We start from the raw sequence: 17,389 nt of genomic DNA, 5'->3' as shown, positions 1-17,389 counted from the left end.
GTTAGAGAGAGAGAGAGAGAGACACAATCATACACAGAGGGTTAGAGAGAGAGACACAATCATACACAGAGGGTTAGAGAGAGAGACACAATCATACACAGAGGGTTAGAGAGAGACACAATCATACACAGAGGGTTAGAGAGAGAAAGAGAGACACAATCATACACAGAGGGTTAGAGAGAGAGAGACACAATCATACACAGAGGGTTAGAGAGAGAGAGACACAATCATACACAGAGGGTTAGAGAGAGAGAGAGACACAATCATACACAGAGGGTTAGAGAGAGAGAGAGAGACAATCATACACAGAGGGTTAGAGAGAGAAAGAGAGACACAATCATACACAGAGGGTTAGAGAGAGAGACACAATCACACACAGAGGGTTAGAGAGAGAGAGAGAGACACAATCATACACAGAGGGTTAGAGAGAGAAAGAGAGACACAATCATACACAGAGGGTTAGAGAGAGAGACACAATCATACACAGAGGGTTAGAGAGAGAGACACAATCATACACAGAGGGTTAGAGAGAGAGACACAATCATACACAGAGGGTTAGAGAGAGAGACACAATCATACACAGAGGGTTAGAGAGAGAGAGACACAATCATACACAGAGGGTTAGAGAGAGAGAGACACAATCATACACAGAGGGTTAGAGAGAGAGAGACACAATCATACACAGAGGGTTAGAGAGAGAGAGACACAATCATACACAGAGGGTTAGAGAGAGAGAGAGAGAGGCACAACCACACACAGAGGGTTAGAGAGAAAGAGAGAGACACAACCACACACAGAGGGTTAGAGAGAAAGAGAGAGAGACACAACCACACACAGAGGGTTAGAGAGAAAGAGAGAGACACAATTACACACAGAGGGTAAGAGAGAGACACAATCACACACAGAGGGTTAGAGAGAGACAATCATACGCAGAGGGTTAGAGAGAGAGACACACAACCACACACAGAGGGTTAGAGAGAGAGAAAGAGAGAGACACAATCACACACAGTGGGTTAGAGAGAGAGAAAGAGAGAGAAACAATCATACACAGAGGGTTAGAGAGAGAGAGAGACACAATCACACACAGAGGGTTAGAGAGAGACAATTATACACAGAGGGTTAGAGAGAGAGACACACAACCACACACAGAGGGTTAGAGAGAGAGAAAGAGAGAGACACAATCACACACAGAGGGTTAGAGAGAGAGAAAGAGAGAGACACAATCATACACAGAGGGTTAGAGAGAGACACAATCATACACAGAGGGTTAGAGAGAGACACAATCATACACAGAGGGTTAGAGAGAGACAATCATACACAGAGGGTTAGAGAGAGACAATCATACACAGAGGGTTAGAGAGAGACAATCATACACAGAGGGTTAGAGAGAGACACAATCACACACAGAGGGTTAGAGAGAGAGAGAGACACAATCACACACAGAGGGTTAGAGAGAGAGAAAGAGAGACACACAATCACACACAGAGGGTTAGAGAGAGAGAAAGAGAGACACACAATCACACACAGAGGGTTAGAGAGAGAAAGAGACACACAATCACACACAATCACACACAGAGGGTTAGAGAGAGAAAGAGAGACACAATCACACACAGAGGGTTAGAGAGAGAGAAAGAGAGACACACAATCACACACAGAGGGTTAGAGAGAGAGAAAGAGAGACACACAATCACACACAGAGGGTTAGAGAGAGAAAGAGACACACAATCACACACAATCACACACAGAGGGTTAGAGAGAGAAAGAGAGACACAATCACACACAGAGGGTTAGAGAGAAAGGGAGAGAGACACAATCATACACAGAGGGTTAGAGAGAGACACACAATTCTATTAGATTTGGAGAAAAGAAACTTTAATGGAAAGTTCATTGGCATGCACAGCTGCCTAAATGTTGAATGTATATACAGCCTGAGCACTGGCATCACTGTTCACTATACCAGTGCCGTACAAAATGTCAGACCTTATATCCCCTGTTTTATGTACATTTCTGAAAATTCAATAATGTTATTGATTAAACTTCTCAACTAGGCACAGGCAAATTGTTATCCGGACAATGTACAAATTCATTGTGATTCTTTTAAAAGACAGAAAAATATATAAAGTAAAATATTCTCACATCAGCTTCTGTAATTTTTTTTGGTTATATCAGATAATGTCATACATAGATGCATATTAATTGTACACACAGAGGGTTTGTTTCCGTTGAGCTGTAAATGGTTTTACGCAAGGTTGCAAAACTAATATACTTTTTTGAAGCCATTATGCTTATAAACAGTTAACAATGGCGCATTTTTCCATTTTTACTGACAGCTGAAAAATATGCGTCCCATAGAAAATAATAAAAGCTTGAAAATCTCAAATTACGCCCATTTCCATTGAACGCACAAACAGATAAAACACTGTAGGAAACTGTTTAATAAAGTCGTAAACATTACGTCTTGATCAGCTAGGTGTAAAAGAGGAAAAATAAGCTTTTTGACGCCTAGTTCCCATTGAGATATTAAACAGTGGAAGTATTTCTCTTTAAATTTATTGTTATGTAATATTTATTGCTGGCCCAGGTAGAGGACTAGTTGTAATTATGTTCCTATTTAAATATCAATATGTATTTACATTTAAAAATATCAAGCACATATCTCCAAAATGCCAACTAGACTTTTGCCTAGGGCAGCAGTAAATATTACATATATCAAAACATTTAAAGGGACCGTCTACACCAGAATTTTTATTGTTTTAAAAGATAGATAATCCCTTTATTACCCATTTCCCAGTTTTGCATAACCAACACAGTTATAATAATATACTTTTAACCTCTGTGATTATCTTGTATCTAAGCCTCTGCAAACTGCCCCTTTTTCAGTTCTTTTGACAGACTTGCAGTCTAGCCAATCAGTGCCTGCTCACAGATTACTTCACGTGCACGAGCCCAGTGTTATCTATATGAAATATGTGAACTAACACCCTCTAGTGGTGAAAAACTGTTAAAATGCAATCTGAAAGAGGTGGGCTTCAAGGTCTAAGAAATTAGCATATGAACCTCCTAGGTTAAGCTTTCAACTAAGAATACCAAGAGAACAAAGCAAAATTGGTGATAAAAGTAAATTGGAAAATTGTTTAAAATTACATGCTCTATCTGAATCATGAAAGTTTATTTTGGCCTAGACTGTCCCTTTAAACGTAATAAAACAACAACAATGTGCTTCCGTAAAAAAATGTTTTTTTCATAAATTCAATGTAGCTTTGTTTTATGACCTACATAACTCCTGTGTCTTTCTTTCTAGAGGCGATTAAACTTAACTTTTATGGTCTAAGGTCAGGTTACCATAGCAACGAGCTTGATATGGCGTAATTCTCAAAAATTCCAACGTTGCTGCAGTCCTGGGCTTCTCTCTGCTGCAATCTCGCTCAAAATAGTGAGATTGCGCTATTTCTGCATGCCCCACGAGTGGGGCACTGCAGAAATAGATTTGCAGAGTTGTCCCTCTCTGCATTGCACAGTGGGGGTGCCGATCGTTGGTGGGTGGAAGTGTAATGAGGGAGGAGGGTGGGAGTGGGTGGGACTGCTCGACCATGCTACAGGGAAGCCCCCCAAAAAATGCGTCATTGAGGTTAAAGGAGGGAGTAGGGGCAATGAGGGGGATCCCATGTGGGATCTGTTAACAGAAAGGGATCTGGGAGTGGGAGGGGGTAGTGTATTGAGGGGGGGGCAGCTACACTACAGAAAAAAATGGGACTTTTTTTTTTCTTTTAAATTGCCATTTTTGCAGCAAACTGGGTACTGGCAGACATCTGCCAGTACCTAAGATGGTGGCAAATAGGATAGAGGCGGGGGGATCAGGGAGGTTGGGGGGTTAGGGCGGAACCTACATTTGCAGCAAATATATATATTTTTTTAAAAGGCATATTTTCATTCTGTCAGAATTTCTGCCAGTACTTAAGATGGTGGTGGCAATTGTAATATGGGGCAGGGAATAGAGCTGTTTGAGGGGGGGTCAGGGAGGGATCAGGGGGTGGGATGTCAGTTGGGAGGCTGATCTCTACACTAAAGCTAAAATTAACCCTACAAGCTACCTAATTAACCCCTTCACTGCTGGGCATAATACAAGTATGGTGCGCAGCGGCATTCTAATTACCAAAAAGCAATGCCAAAGCATATATGTCTGCTATTTCTGAACAAAGGGGATACCAAAATGGGCCTATATCAATACTTTGGGTTGTCTGCTAAAAAAAATTATATAGTTTTGATAGGTAAATATAAAAAAGGCTCTTTGTGTTTAAATGTAGTGATGGCAAAAATGCTCTGGTCTTTTAGGGAAGATTTTTGTCTGAAATGCCCGGTCCTTAACCCCTTGTGGTAATGACGGCTCTGAGCCGTCGCAGAGTTTCCCACTCTGGTGCTAACGATAGCTCAAAGCCGTCGCTAGCACTCTCCCACCTTGAGGGAGATTTAAGGGCTCCAACCCCGGCTTCACGTTTTGCGTGGTGACGTCATGCACAATGACGTGATGACGTCACTGCGCAACTTTATTAAAAATTTACAATACAAAGTATAGGGAAAGGGGGCATGCTGCTTAGACGCCTGTATCTCAGTGCTAGCGACGGCTTTGAGCTATCGTTAGCACCAGAGTGGGAAACTCTGCGACGGTAATTCCCTAACCTTTCTAATGGTGTAAGTCTTGGGGATCTGGGAAAAAAAAATAGAAAAGTTACAAAAACATTTTTTCTAAAAAAAAAACTTAAATTACCTTAGCACCCAGGTGGGAAAGTGCTTAGCACTCAAAGGGTTAAGGGGTTAAAGGGATATAAATCTCCAAATTGTCCTTTCATGATTTAGGTAGAACATATAATTTTTTAACAACTTTCCAATTTACTTCTCATTTAAGCAGCAATGCACTACTGGGAGCTAGCTTAGCACAGTAGGTAATCCAATGACAAGAGGCATATATGTGCAGTCAGCAGCTATCTCCCAGTAGTGCTTTGCTGCTACTGAGCCCTACCTACGTTATTCTTTTCAATTAAGTATAGCAAGAGAACAAAGCAAATTAGATAATAGAAGTAAATTGGAAAGTCGTTTAAAATTGCATGCTCTATCTGAATCATACAATAAAAAAACTGGGGTTTCCCATTAACACAACTTTCTTACACATACACCAAAAGACAGACTGCACGCACTACGCAAACCATTTTGATGGAAACCTGGTTAAAAAATGGAGCCGTAAACTACTTTTAGCTGTTGGCAACTTCGGTAGCATACGGCTCCATTTTCAGTGACTCAATGAAAACGAGCCCAGAGTCTTTTCATCACAATGTGCTTTCTTGTAGTAAAACGGCATAAGGTCATTAAGTGGTATGGTTGACTAAAGGGACATTAAACTCCTTGTAATTGCAAGACGTTTCTGTTGTCTTGCTATAGAATAACATTTTAACCAAACATTGTTCAAACAATTTAACATGTTGTTTGCTTCACTTTTTTTCAAAAGCCAAACTGTACCCACCACTTGCCTTATTTAGAGGAGCTAATCCAGCCCTGAGTCTGCAGATAAGGCTAATCATAGTCTACTGTCTTAGTATAATACTTTCCAGTTCTGGTCCATTCTGGGAATTAGAAAAACCACAATTTTCATCGCTAAAGTGCATAAAGAGGGCAAAATAAGTAATGAAAATATATTGTAAAGTTGTTTTATTACACACAACTCTTATATTAACATCTCTGTGATTACTATCCCTTTAAGTTTACTTTGCAAATTCTAAATGTAATTTAAAATGTAAGCAAATTACATATATTTTACAAATTTTTTATTCCAATGAACCACTTCTCATGACATTTTATTTGGGTTACTCTAGATATACAAACTCTTTCAGTGGATCCTAAAATGTGTGGTTGGAATATTTATATTGTGGCTTGTTCATAATATTATATCAATTTGTCAACTCCTTTTATGAGCTCTTCAGGTTTAATTTGTTGATTATAGAAACACTTGTTTGAAAGTGGTTTTATTTATTACACTTTTTATAAATTGATTTAAATATCTGTGCATGTTTGTAAACTAAGGAAGAAATGCCCAGATTCTACATTTAGTTTTTCAGAAAACAGGTAGATTTTTATTTTTAATATTTGTACTGTTTTTTTTCTCAGGAGGCATTTTAAGACTATGGCAGCTGCGACTATAGTCCATGATACTTCTGAAGCTGTGGAGCTTTGTGATTTATTTGGACTTTATCTAAAGCCTATCACAAAGATGATCATCAGTGTGGCCCTTCCACAGCTGAAGCAGCCAGGGAAGTCTATATCTAACTGGGAAGTCATGGAACGACTAAAAGGGATGGTAACTAAACATCAGTTTTCAACCTTGCGAATCTCCAAAAGCACCATGGACTTTATACGGTTTGAAGGAGAGGTGGAGAACAAAAGTTTGGTTAAGGAATTTGTAGTTGCCTTGGATAGTAAAAGCATAAAACTTAGTGGATTCTCGGATATTCTAAAAGTTAGAGCTGCTGAGTATAAAATAGATTTTCCTACTAGGCATGACTGGGATTCTTTTTTCCGTGATGCAAAAGATATGAATGAGAATCTACCAGGAGAAAGACCAGATACAATCCACCTGGAAGGACTGCCTTGCAAATGGTTTGCACAGAAAGACTCTGGTTCTGAAAAGCCTAGTGAAGAAGTCCTTGTGAAAGTCTTCAGTACCTTTGGGGATATAAGGAATGTGGATATACCAATGCTTGATCCCTATAGAGAAGAAATGACTGGCCGAAACTTTCATACATTTAGCTTTGGTGGACACTTGAACTTCGAATCCTATGTGCAATACCAAGAGTATGCAGGCTTTGTAAAGGCCATGAACGCTCTCAGAGGAATGAAACTGATGTACAAAGGGGATGATGGAAAAGCAGTGGCTTGTAATATTAAGGTGAGAAATGTTGTGTTTTCTTCTCTTACAAGATCTTTGTCCTCAAACTAATTGCACTTTTCCATTGGGGTGCCATTATTTTACCGAGGACCTTTTAAAGGACCACTAAACACAGTAGAGTTGCATAATCAATAAATGCATAGTAGGGACAATGCAAACATACTTAGTTTCAATTTTAAATGAGTTGTAGATTTATTTTTTTTCCTGCAAATGTCAAACATTTTCCTTCATGCATCATGTTCCAGCCATCAGCCAGTCACAAAATGCATATATGTACAGTATATCCTGTGAATCTTGAACATGCTTAGCAGGAGCTGGTGCCTCAGAAAATGTGTATATAAAAAGACTGTGCACATTTAGATAATGGAAGTGAATTGGAAAGTTTTAAATTGTGTGTGTTATTTGTATCATGAAAGTTTTAATTTTGACTTGACTGTCCCTTTAATGGGCACACCACGCAGCTGAGTTTACTGACCATCTGGCTAAAATTTAAAGTGAAGGTCAATTTTCATCAATGAGTGCCCGGTTTTTAAAAATATTTTTAAAAACAGGGGCATTTTCATTGATGAAAATTTACATTGCACTGGATTTGACGAAATACTTACCTTTTACTTCTGCAAAACTGGATCGCTGATCTCATCCTCAGTTCCTCTGTACTGACGTCAGAAATGACAAAACCGGCTTCCTCCAATCATAGCTTGCACCCCAGAGCGTCCAGCTCGTGATGCCTGGCTGTGATTGGAGGAAGCCAGTTTCATCATTGCTGTGATCTACAGCAGGAAGAAGGAGGGGGATAGTCGATCCGGCTTTGCAGGAGTAAAAGGTAAGTATTTCTTCAAATCCAGTGCAATGTTAATTTTCATCAATGAAAGTGCCTCTGTTTTTAAAAGTATTTTTAAAAACCGGGCATTCATTGATGAAAATTAACCTTCACTTTAATCCACTATTAATTAAAATGAGCTAATAGTATTTTTTTCATTGTTTATTGCAAAAAATATATTTAAATTAATTTAAGTTATGCCATTAATTTGTACTTTGCATAGCAGTAAATGTTATATTACAAAGTAATACACTGCTCCCAACCGACTACTTCAAAATGCGGGCTGGCAACATTTTCTGTGGAAAAGACTGGTGCATTATATGAAAGGACTAAATTCAACTTTTAAAAATGTGCTTAATACTTCTGTAGAGGTGTAAAACATTGCATGGAAGGTAATATGACCTAAAATACTGCAAGATGAAATCAAAAAGAATCAGGCATGCACATTGTATATATGTTGTTTACTTGTATTTGTTTAATAAGCATTGAGAATGATAGGTTATATTCTATATCTGCTAGTTTTTAATTGTTTAATATCAAATTACTTCATGTTTCTATAAGTTTAAATTCAATGAATTCCTTAGTACAATGATGTTTGTTTGTTTTTTGGTTCTGTTTTGTCTAGCTATATGTACTGTCTACAATAGAGAGACATGCATACACATTGTGTGTGTATTTACTTGCACACATACATGTATGGGTGGAAAAAAAACTTCTGTGTATTTTCATGATCTATTTTACCTGCATGTGAAACAAAATTAAACTTTCATGATTCAGATAGAGCATGTAGTTTTAAGAAAACGTACTGTGTTCTCTTGCTTTCCCTTGTTGAAAAGTCAGCACCAGTGCAGCACTGCACTACTGGGAGCTATCTGAACATATCGGTTGAGCCAGTAACGACTATATTTGCATCTACATATCCACAGCTCGTTCTCTGTAGTGCATTGCCGCTCCCTCGCCTACCTATGTATGTTTTTTCATAGAAGGATACAAAGAAAACAAAGCAATTTTGGATAATAGACGTACATTGAAGTTGTTTAAAATTGCATGCTCTATCTGAATGTTGAATTTTGACTAATGTCCCTTTCAGTGTAAACAGCACCTATAACTCCAAAACAGCTGAGCACATGGCGGTAGAATTTGCTCAGCAGTTAAAGGGTTAAAATCTGGTTAGCCAATGACGAGGCATCTGTTTGTAGCTATCAATCATCATCTAGCTCCCAGTAATTCCTTGCTTTTCCTGAGTCTACCTAGGTATGCTTTTCAAAAAGTATAGAAAGAGCAAACTGCATTTAATAATAGAAGTAAATGGCAAAGTCTCTGTGACAGATACCAGCTACCCCGACTGGGTAGCTCCGCCAGAAGGGTCCTTCCTAGACCTGGAACATGCCGCTATGTAGCAGAGCAAAGTGATTATAGCGGAGCCCACACAAATAACCAGACAGAACCAGTATTCGGGTGAAACAAAGAACAACTTTATTGTGGAAACACACTGCTTATATACACACACATCTTGATAAGGAGTCTTATCAGACCCCCAGATTTCCCGCCCCTCCAGACAGGCTGGGGCCCCCCATAGTAGTTATAGTCCCATAGAGTCCCAGCAATATGGAGGTTGTTATTCTGGGTTGCTCCCGGGAGTGGCTAGACTTCCAGGGTGTCGTTGGAAAGCTCTCGGTCCCCAGATGCCACAGTTCAAAAAGCATGATCCGTTGCTGGGGGCTTGAGCTACGGGTGATCAAACGTACGCCTGGAAAGCCATAGGAAGTAGGAGTTGTTGGGGGGGGGGGGGGGGGGTCTGAAACCCCAAGTTCCCAAAGGAGCTCCCCCCGGCAATCACCCTACCTCTTGCCTGCCCTAGGGGGTACCAACCCACAAAAAAGTGGAGCTCTGGGGTAAAGGTCAAGCGGGTACTCAGGGAGGCGCGGCCGGCCGGTAATTCCAGGAGCCCGGCTAGCTGTAAAGGGGTTAGGCGGTCAGAGATCGGATCTTCCGTGAAGATGTGCAGATCACAAAACAAGCAAAACCAAGAGTGTGGGAGATTGTGAATGCCCTGGAAAGGCCAAATGAAGTGGCTGGGCAGGGTGGTGGGGGTTGAGCCTTGCCGGCCTGGTATCTGTGACAGTCTCCATTAAATTGCATGCTCTGTTTGAACTATGTCAGTTTAATTTTGACCTGTATGTCCCTTTTTAAACCTTTTATGAAGAATTACATTTTATGTTTAATTTTCATTTTTAACATTTGCTTTAAATTGTCAAACCATATAGAATGATGTTTAGTAGTTATGGCTTTTTAATTTTATCTGTATTAATATTGGCAGCTGTTTGCTCCCTGTGAGTCTAGATTTAGATGTTTACAATATAGATAACATGATATTAAATTTACTTATTTCTGGTTTTGTATATTTTCTTTTTCAAGGTTTCTTTTGATTCAACCAAACACTTGAGTGAAACTTCTATAAAAAAACGCCAGCTTGAACGTCAGAAATTGCAAGAACTTGAGCAGCGCAGAGAAGATTTGAAAAGAAAGGAGAAGGAAGCTGAGGAAAGGCAAAAAGAAGAAGAGCGGTAATATATTTCTTTAGACAATTACTATAGGACCGTTACATATAGTAGAATTGCATAATAAACAAATGCATATAAGTAATGCCATCACACTTGCAATGAATTCCAAATGTGCAGGAGATTTCCGTTTGCTAAATTTGACGTATTGTATTTAGAGGCACCTTGTATCACCTGACAGCCATCAGCACATAATAAAACTCATACATATACACTGTGAACCTTTTACACATGGTCAGTAGAAGCTGGTGCCTCAGAAAGTGTGCATATAAAAATAATGTACAAATTTGATAAGTCAATTGAAAAGTTTTTGATAGGGTTTGGCATTCATCTTGTAACAATACAAATAGAACAAATATTGTGTGCAAATCCCAACATGAATGGGCTGCTGCTAGGATAACATATTTCTTTCATGTAATTAGCAAGAGTCCATGAGCTAGTGACGTATGGGATATACATTCCTACCAGGAGGGGCAAAGTTTCCCAAACCTCAAAATGCCTATAAATACACCCCTCACCACACCCACAATTCAGTTTTACAAACTTTGCCTCCGATGGAGGTGGTGAAGTAAGTTTGTGCTAGATTCTACGTTGATATGCGCTCCGCAGCAAGTTGGAGCCCGGTTTTCCTCTCAGCGTGCAGTGAATGTCAGAGGGATGTGAGGAGAGTATTGCCTATTTGAATGCAGTGATCTCCTTCTAAGGGGTCTATTTCATAGGTTCTCTGTTATCGGTCGTAGAGATTCATCTCTTACCTCCCTTTTCAGATCGACGATATACTCTTATATATACCATTACCTCTGCTGATTCTCGTTTCAGTACTGGTTTGGCTATCTGCTATATGTAGATGTGTCCTGGGGTAAGTAAGTCTTATTTTCTGTGACACTCCTAGCTATGGTTGGGCACTTTGTTTATAAAGTTCTAAATATATGTATTCAAACATTTATTTGCCTTGACTCAGAATGTTCAACTTTCCTTATTTTCAGACAGTCAGTTTCATATTTGGGATAATGCATTTTAATTTAACATTTTTCTTACCTTAAAATTTGACTTTTTCCCTGTGGGCTGTTAGGCTCGCGGGGGCTGAAAATGCTTCATTTTATTGCGTCATTCTTGGCGCGGACTTTTTTGGCGCAAAAATTCTATTTCCGTTTCCGGCGTCATACGTGTCGCCGGAAGTTGCGTCATTTTTTGACGTTATTTTGCGCCAAAAATGTCGGCGTTCCGGATGTGGCGTCATTTTTGGCGCCAAAAAGCATTTAGGCGCCAAATAATGTGGGCGTCTTATTTGGCGCGAAAAAATATGGGCGTCACTTTTGTCTCCACATTATTTAAGTCTCATTTTTTATTGCTTCTGGTTGCTAGAAGCTTGTTCTTTGGCATTTTTTCCCATTCCTGAAACTGTCATTTAAGGAATTTGATCAATTTTGCTTTATATATATGTTGTTTTTTCTCTTACATATTGCAAGATGTCTCACGTTGCATCTGAGTCAGAAGATACTACAGGAAAATCGCTGTCAAGTGCTGAATCTACCAAAGCTAAGTGTATCTGCTGTAAACTTTTGGTAGCTATTCCTCCAGCTGTTGTTTGTATTGATTGTCATGACAAACTTGTTAAAGCAGATAATATTTCCTTTAGTAAAGTACCATTGCCTGTTGCAGTTCCTTCAACATCTAAGGTGCAGAATGTTCCTGATAATATAAGAGATTTTGTTTCAGAATCCATAAAGAAGGCTATGTCTGTTATTTCTCCTTCTAGTAAACGTAAAAAATCTTTTAAAACTTCTCTCCCTACAGATGAATTTTTAACTGAACATCATCATTCTGATTCTGATGATTCCTCTGGTTCAGAGGATTCTGTCTCAGAGGTTGATGCTGATAAATCTTCATATTTATTTAAAATGGAATTTATTCGTTCTTTACTTAAAGAAGTACTAATTGCTTTAGAAATAGAGGATTCTGGTCCTCTTGATACTAATTCTAAACGTTTAGATAAGGTATTTAAAGCTCCTGTGGTTATTCCAGAAGTTTTTCCTGTTCCTAATGCTATTTCTGCAGTAATTTCCAAAGAATGGGATAATTTGGGTAATTCATTTACTCCTTCTAAACGTTTTAAGCAATTATATCCTGTGCCGTCTGACAGATTAGAATTTTGGGACAAGATCCCTAAAGTTGATGGGGCTATTTCTACCCTTGCTAAACGTACTACTATTCCTACGTCAGATGGTACTTCGTTTAAGGATCCTCTAGATAGGAAAATTGAGTCCTTTCTAAGAAAAGCTTATCTGTGTTCAGGTAATCTTCTTAGACCTGCTATATCTTTGGCTGATGTTGCTGCAGCTTCAACTTTTTGGTTGGAAACTTTAGCGCAACAAGTAACACATCGTGATTCTCATGATATTATTATTCTTCTTCAGCATGCTAATAATTTTATCTGTGATGCCATTTTTGATATTATCAGAGTTGATGTCAGGTTTATGTCTCTAGCTATTTTAGCTAGAGCTTTATGGCTTAAAACTTGGAATGCTGATATGGCTTCTAAATCAACTTTACTTTCCATTTCTTTCCAGGGTAACAAATTATTTGGTTCTCAGTTGGATTCCATTATTTCAACTGTTACTGGTGGGAAAGGAACTTTTTTACCACAGGATAAAAAATCTAAAGGTAAAAACAGGGCTAATAATCGTTTTCGTTCCTTTCGTTTCAACAAAGAACAAAAGCCTGATCCTTCATCCTCAGGAGCAGTTTCAGTTTGGAGACCATCTCCAGTCTGGAATAAATCCAAGCCAGCTAGAAAGGCAAAGCCTGCTTCTAAGTCCACATGAAGGTGCGGCCCTCATTCCAGCTCAGCTGGTAGGGGGCAGGTTACGTTTTTTCAAGGAAATTTGGATCAATTCTGTTCACAATCTTTGGATTCAGAGCATTGTTTCAGAAGGGTACAGAATTGGTTTCAAGTTGAGACCTCCTGCAAAGAGATTTTTTCTTTCCCGTGTCCCAGTAAATCCAGTAAAAGCTCAAGCATTTCTGAAATGTGTTTCAGATCTAGAGTTGACTGGAGTAATTATGCCAGTTCCAGTTCCGGAACAGGGGATGGGGTTTTATTCAAATCTCTTCATTGTACCAAAGAAGGAGAATTCTTTCAGACCAGTTCTGGATCTAAAAATATTGAATCATTATGTAAGGATACCAACGTTCAAGATGGTAACTGTAAGGACTATCTTACCTTTTGTTCAGCAAGGGAATTATATGTCCACAATAGATTTACAGGATGCATATCTGCATATTCCGATTCATCCAGATCATTATCAGTTCCTGAGATTCTCGTTTCTGGACAAGCATTACCAGTTTGTGGCTCTGCCGTTTGGCCTAGCTACAGCTCCAAGAATTTTTACAAAGGTTCTCGGTGCCCTGCTGTCTGTAATCAGAGAACAGGGTATTGTGGTATTTCCTTATTTGGACGATATCTTGGTACTTGCTCAGTCTTTACATTTAGCAGAATCTCATACGAATCGACTTGTGTTGTTTCTTCAAGATCATGGTTGGAGGATCAATTTACCAAAAAGTTCTTTGATTCCTCAGACAAGGGTAACCTTTCTGGGTTTCCAGATGGATTCAGTGTCCATGACTCTGTCTTTAACAGACAAGAGACGTCTAAAGTTGATTACAGCTTGTCGAAACCTTCAGTCACAATCATTCCCTTCGGTAGCCTTATGCATGGAAATTCTAGGTCTTATGACTGCTGCATCGGACGCGATCCCCTTTGCTCGTTTTCACATGCGACCTCTTCAGCTCTGTATGCTGAAGCAATGGTGCAAGGATTACACGAAGATATCTCAATTAATATCTTTAAAACCGATTGTTCGACACTCTCTAACATGGTGGACAGATCACCATCGTTTAATTCAGGGGGCTTCTTTTGTGCTTCCGACCTGGACTGTAATTTCAACAGATGCAAGTCTCACAGGTTGGGGAGCTGTGTGGGGATCTCTGACGGCACAAGGAGTTTCGGAATCTCAGGAGGTGAGATTACCGATCAATATTTTGGAACTCCGTGCAATTTTCAGAGCTCTTCAGTTTTGGCCTCTTCTGAAGAGAGAATCGTTCATTTGTTTTCAGACAATGTCACAACTGTGGCATACATCAATCATCAAGGAGGGACTCACAGTCCTCTGGCTATGAAAGAAGTATCTCGAATTTTGGTTTGGGCGGAATCCAGCTCCTGTCTAATCTCTGCGGTTCATATCCCAGGTGTAGACAATTGGGAAGCGGATTATCTCAGTCGCCAAACGTTGCATCCGGGCGAATGGTCTCTTCACCCAGAGGTATTTCTTCAGATTGTTCAAATGTGGGAACTTCCAGAAATAGATCTGATGGCGTCCCATCTAAACAAGAAACTTCCCAGGTATCTGTCCAGATCCCGGGATCCTCAGGCGGAGGCAGTGGATGCATTATCACTTCCTTGGAAGTATCATCCTGCCTATATCTTTCCGCCTCTAGTTCTTCTTCCAAGAGTAATCTCCAAGATTCTGAAGGAATGCTCGTTTGTTCTGCTGGTAGCTCCGGCATGGCCTCACAGGTTTTGGTATGCGGATCTTGTCCGGATGGCCTCTTGCCAACCGTGGACTCTTCCGTTAAGACCAGACCTTCTGTCACAAGGTCCTTTTTTCCATCAGGATCTGAAATCCTTAAATTTAAAGGTATGGAGATTGAACGCTTGATTCTTGGTCAAAGAGGTTTCTCTGACTCTGTGATTAATACTATGTTACAGGCTCGTAAATCTGTATCTCGAGAGATATATTATAGAATCTGGAAGACTTATATTTCTTGGTGTCTTTCTCATCATTTTTCCTGGCATTCTTTTAGAATACCGAGAATTTTACAGTTCCTTCAGGATGGTTTAGATAAGGGTTTGTCCGCAAGTTCTTTGAAAACAGAATTTATGTTTACCTGATAAATTACTTTCTCCAACGGTGTGTCCGGTCCACGGCGTCATCCTTACTTGTGGGATATTCTCTTCCCCAACAGGAAATGGCAAAGAGCCCAGCAAAGCTGGTCACATGATCCCTCCTAGGCTCCGCCTACCCCAGTCATTCGACCGACGTTAAGGAGGAATATTTGCATAGGAGAAACCATATGTTACCGTGGTGACTGTAGTTAAAGAAAATAAATTATCAGACCTGATTAAAAAAACCAGGGCGGGCCGTGGACCGGACACACCGTTGGAGAAAGTAATTTATCAGGTAAACATAAATTCTGTTTTCTCCAACATAGGTGTGTCCGGTCCACGGCGTCATCCTTACTTGTGGGAACCAATACCAAAGCTTTAGGACACGGATGAAGGGAGGGAGCAAATCAGGTCACCTAAATGGAAGGCACCACGGCTTGCAAAACCTTTCTCCCAAAAATAGCCTCAGAAGAAGCAAAAGTATCAAATTTGTAAAATTTAGAAAAAGTGTGCAGTGAAGACCAAGTCGCTGCCTTACATATCTGATCAACAGAAGCCTCGTTCTTGAAGGCCCATGTGGAAGCCACAGCCCTAGTGGAGTGAGCTGTGATTCTTTCAGGAGGCTGCCGTCCGGCAGTCTCATAAGCCAATCGGATAATGCTTTTAATCCAGAAGGAGAGAGAGGTAGAAGTTGCTTTTTGACCTCTCCGTTTACCAGAATAAACAACAAACAAAGACAAAGTTTGTCTGAAATCCTTAGTAGCTGCTAAGTAAAATTTGAGAGCACGAACTACATCCAAGTTGTGCAACAAACGTTCCTTCTTTGAAACTGGATTAGGACACAAAGAAGGCACAACTATCTCCTGGTTAATGTTTTTGTTAGAAACAACTTTTGGAAGAAAACCAGGTTTAGTACGCAAAACCACCTTATCTGCATGGAACACCAGATAAGGAGAAGAACACTGCAGAGCAGATAATTCTGAAACTCTTCTAGCAGAAGAAATTGCAACCAAAAACAAAACTTTCCAAGATAATAACTTAATATCAACGGAATGTAAGGGTTCAAACGGAACCCCCTGAAGAACTGAAAGAACTAGGTTGAGACTCCAAGGAGGAGTCAAAATTTTGTAAACAGGCTTGATTCTAACCAGAGCCTGAACAAAGGCTAGAACATCTGGCACAGCTGCCAGCTTTTTGTGAAGTAACACAGACAAGGCAGAAATCTGTCCCATCAAGGAACTTGCAGATAATCCTTTTTCCAATCCTTCTCGAAGGAAGGATAGACTCTTAGGAATCTTAACCTTGTCCCAAGGGAATCCTGCAGATTCACACCAACAGATATACCAAATTATGTGGTAATTTTTCTGGTTACAGGCTTTCAGGCCTGAACAAGAGTATTAATAACAGAATCTGAGAACCCTCGCTTTGATAAGATCAAGCGTTCAATCTCCAAGCAGTCAGCTGGAGTGGGTCGAACGGACCTAGAACAAGAAGGTCTCGTCTCAAAGGTAGCCGATGACATATTCACCAGATCTGCATACCAAGTCCTGCGTGGCCACGCAGGAGCTATCAAAATCACCGACGCCCTCTCCTGATTGATCCTGGCTACCAGCCTGGGGATGAGAGGAAACGGCGGGAACACATAAGCTAGTTTGAAGGTCCAAGGTGCTACTAGTGCATCCACTAGAGCCGCCTTGGGATCCCTGGATCTGTACCCGTAGTAAGGAACTCTGAAGTTCTGACGAGAGGCCATCAGATCCATGTCTGGAATGCCCCACGGTTGAGTGACTTGGGCAAAGATTTCCGGATGGAGTTCCCACTCCCCCGGATGCAATGTCTGACGACTCAGAAAATCCGCTTCCCAATTTTCCACTCCTGGGATGTGGATAGCAGACAGGTGGCAGGAGTGAGACTCCGCCCATAGAATGATTTTGGTCACTTCTTCCATCGCTAGGGAACTCCTTGTTCCCCCCTGATGGTTGATGTATGAACTTGGCCCTCGCTAGCTGAGGCCAAGCTTTGAGAGCATTGAATATCGCTCTCAGTTCCAGAATATTTATCGGTAGAAGAGATTCTACCCGAGACCAAAGACCCTGAGCTTTCAGGGATCCCCAGACCGCGCCCCAGCC

The 17,389-nt window shown here is 40.3% G+C and overlaps 1 protein-coding gene across 2 annotated transcripts in view; it reads left to right on the top strand.

Annotated features, from left to right (window-relative positions):
• Positions 1-17,389, top strand: part of AKAP17A (A-kinase anchoring protein 17A) — a 42,164-nt gene that overhangs the window by 7,959 nt on the left and 16,816 nt on the right. For both annotated transcript variants that reach the window (XM_053706432.1, XM_053706431.1), the window contains exons 2-3: positions 6,157-6,934; positions 10,173-10,321. In XM_053706432.1, coding sequence (XP_053562407.1) covers positions 6,173-6,934; positions 10,173-10,321 — 911 coding nt within the window. In that variant the 5' untranslated portion in view covers positions 6,157-6,172. The remainder of the gene's footprint in view (positions 1-6,156; positions 6,935-10,172; positions 10,322-17,389) is intronic.

This window comes from Bombina bombina, chromosome 3 (genome assembly GCF_027579735.1).
Source record: "Bombina bombina isolate aBomBom1 chromosome 3, aBomBom1.pri, whole genome shotgun sequence".
Lineage (NCBI taxonomy): Eukaryota > Metazoa > Chordata > Amphibia > Anura > Bombinatoridae > Bombina > Bombina bombina.
Note: the sequence above shows the minus strand (reverse complement) of the source record. Positions and strands in the feature narration are given on the sequence as shown.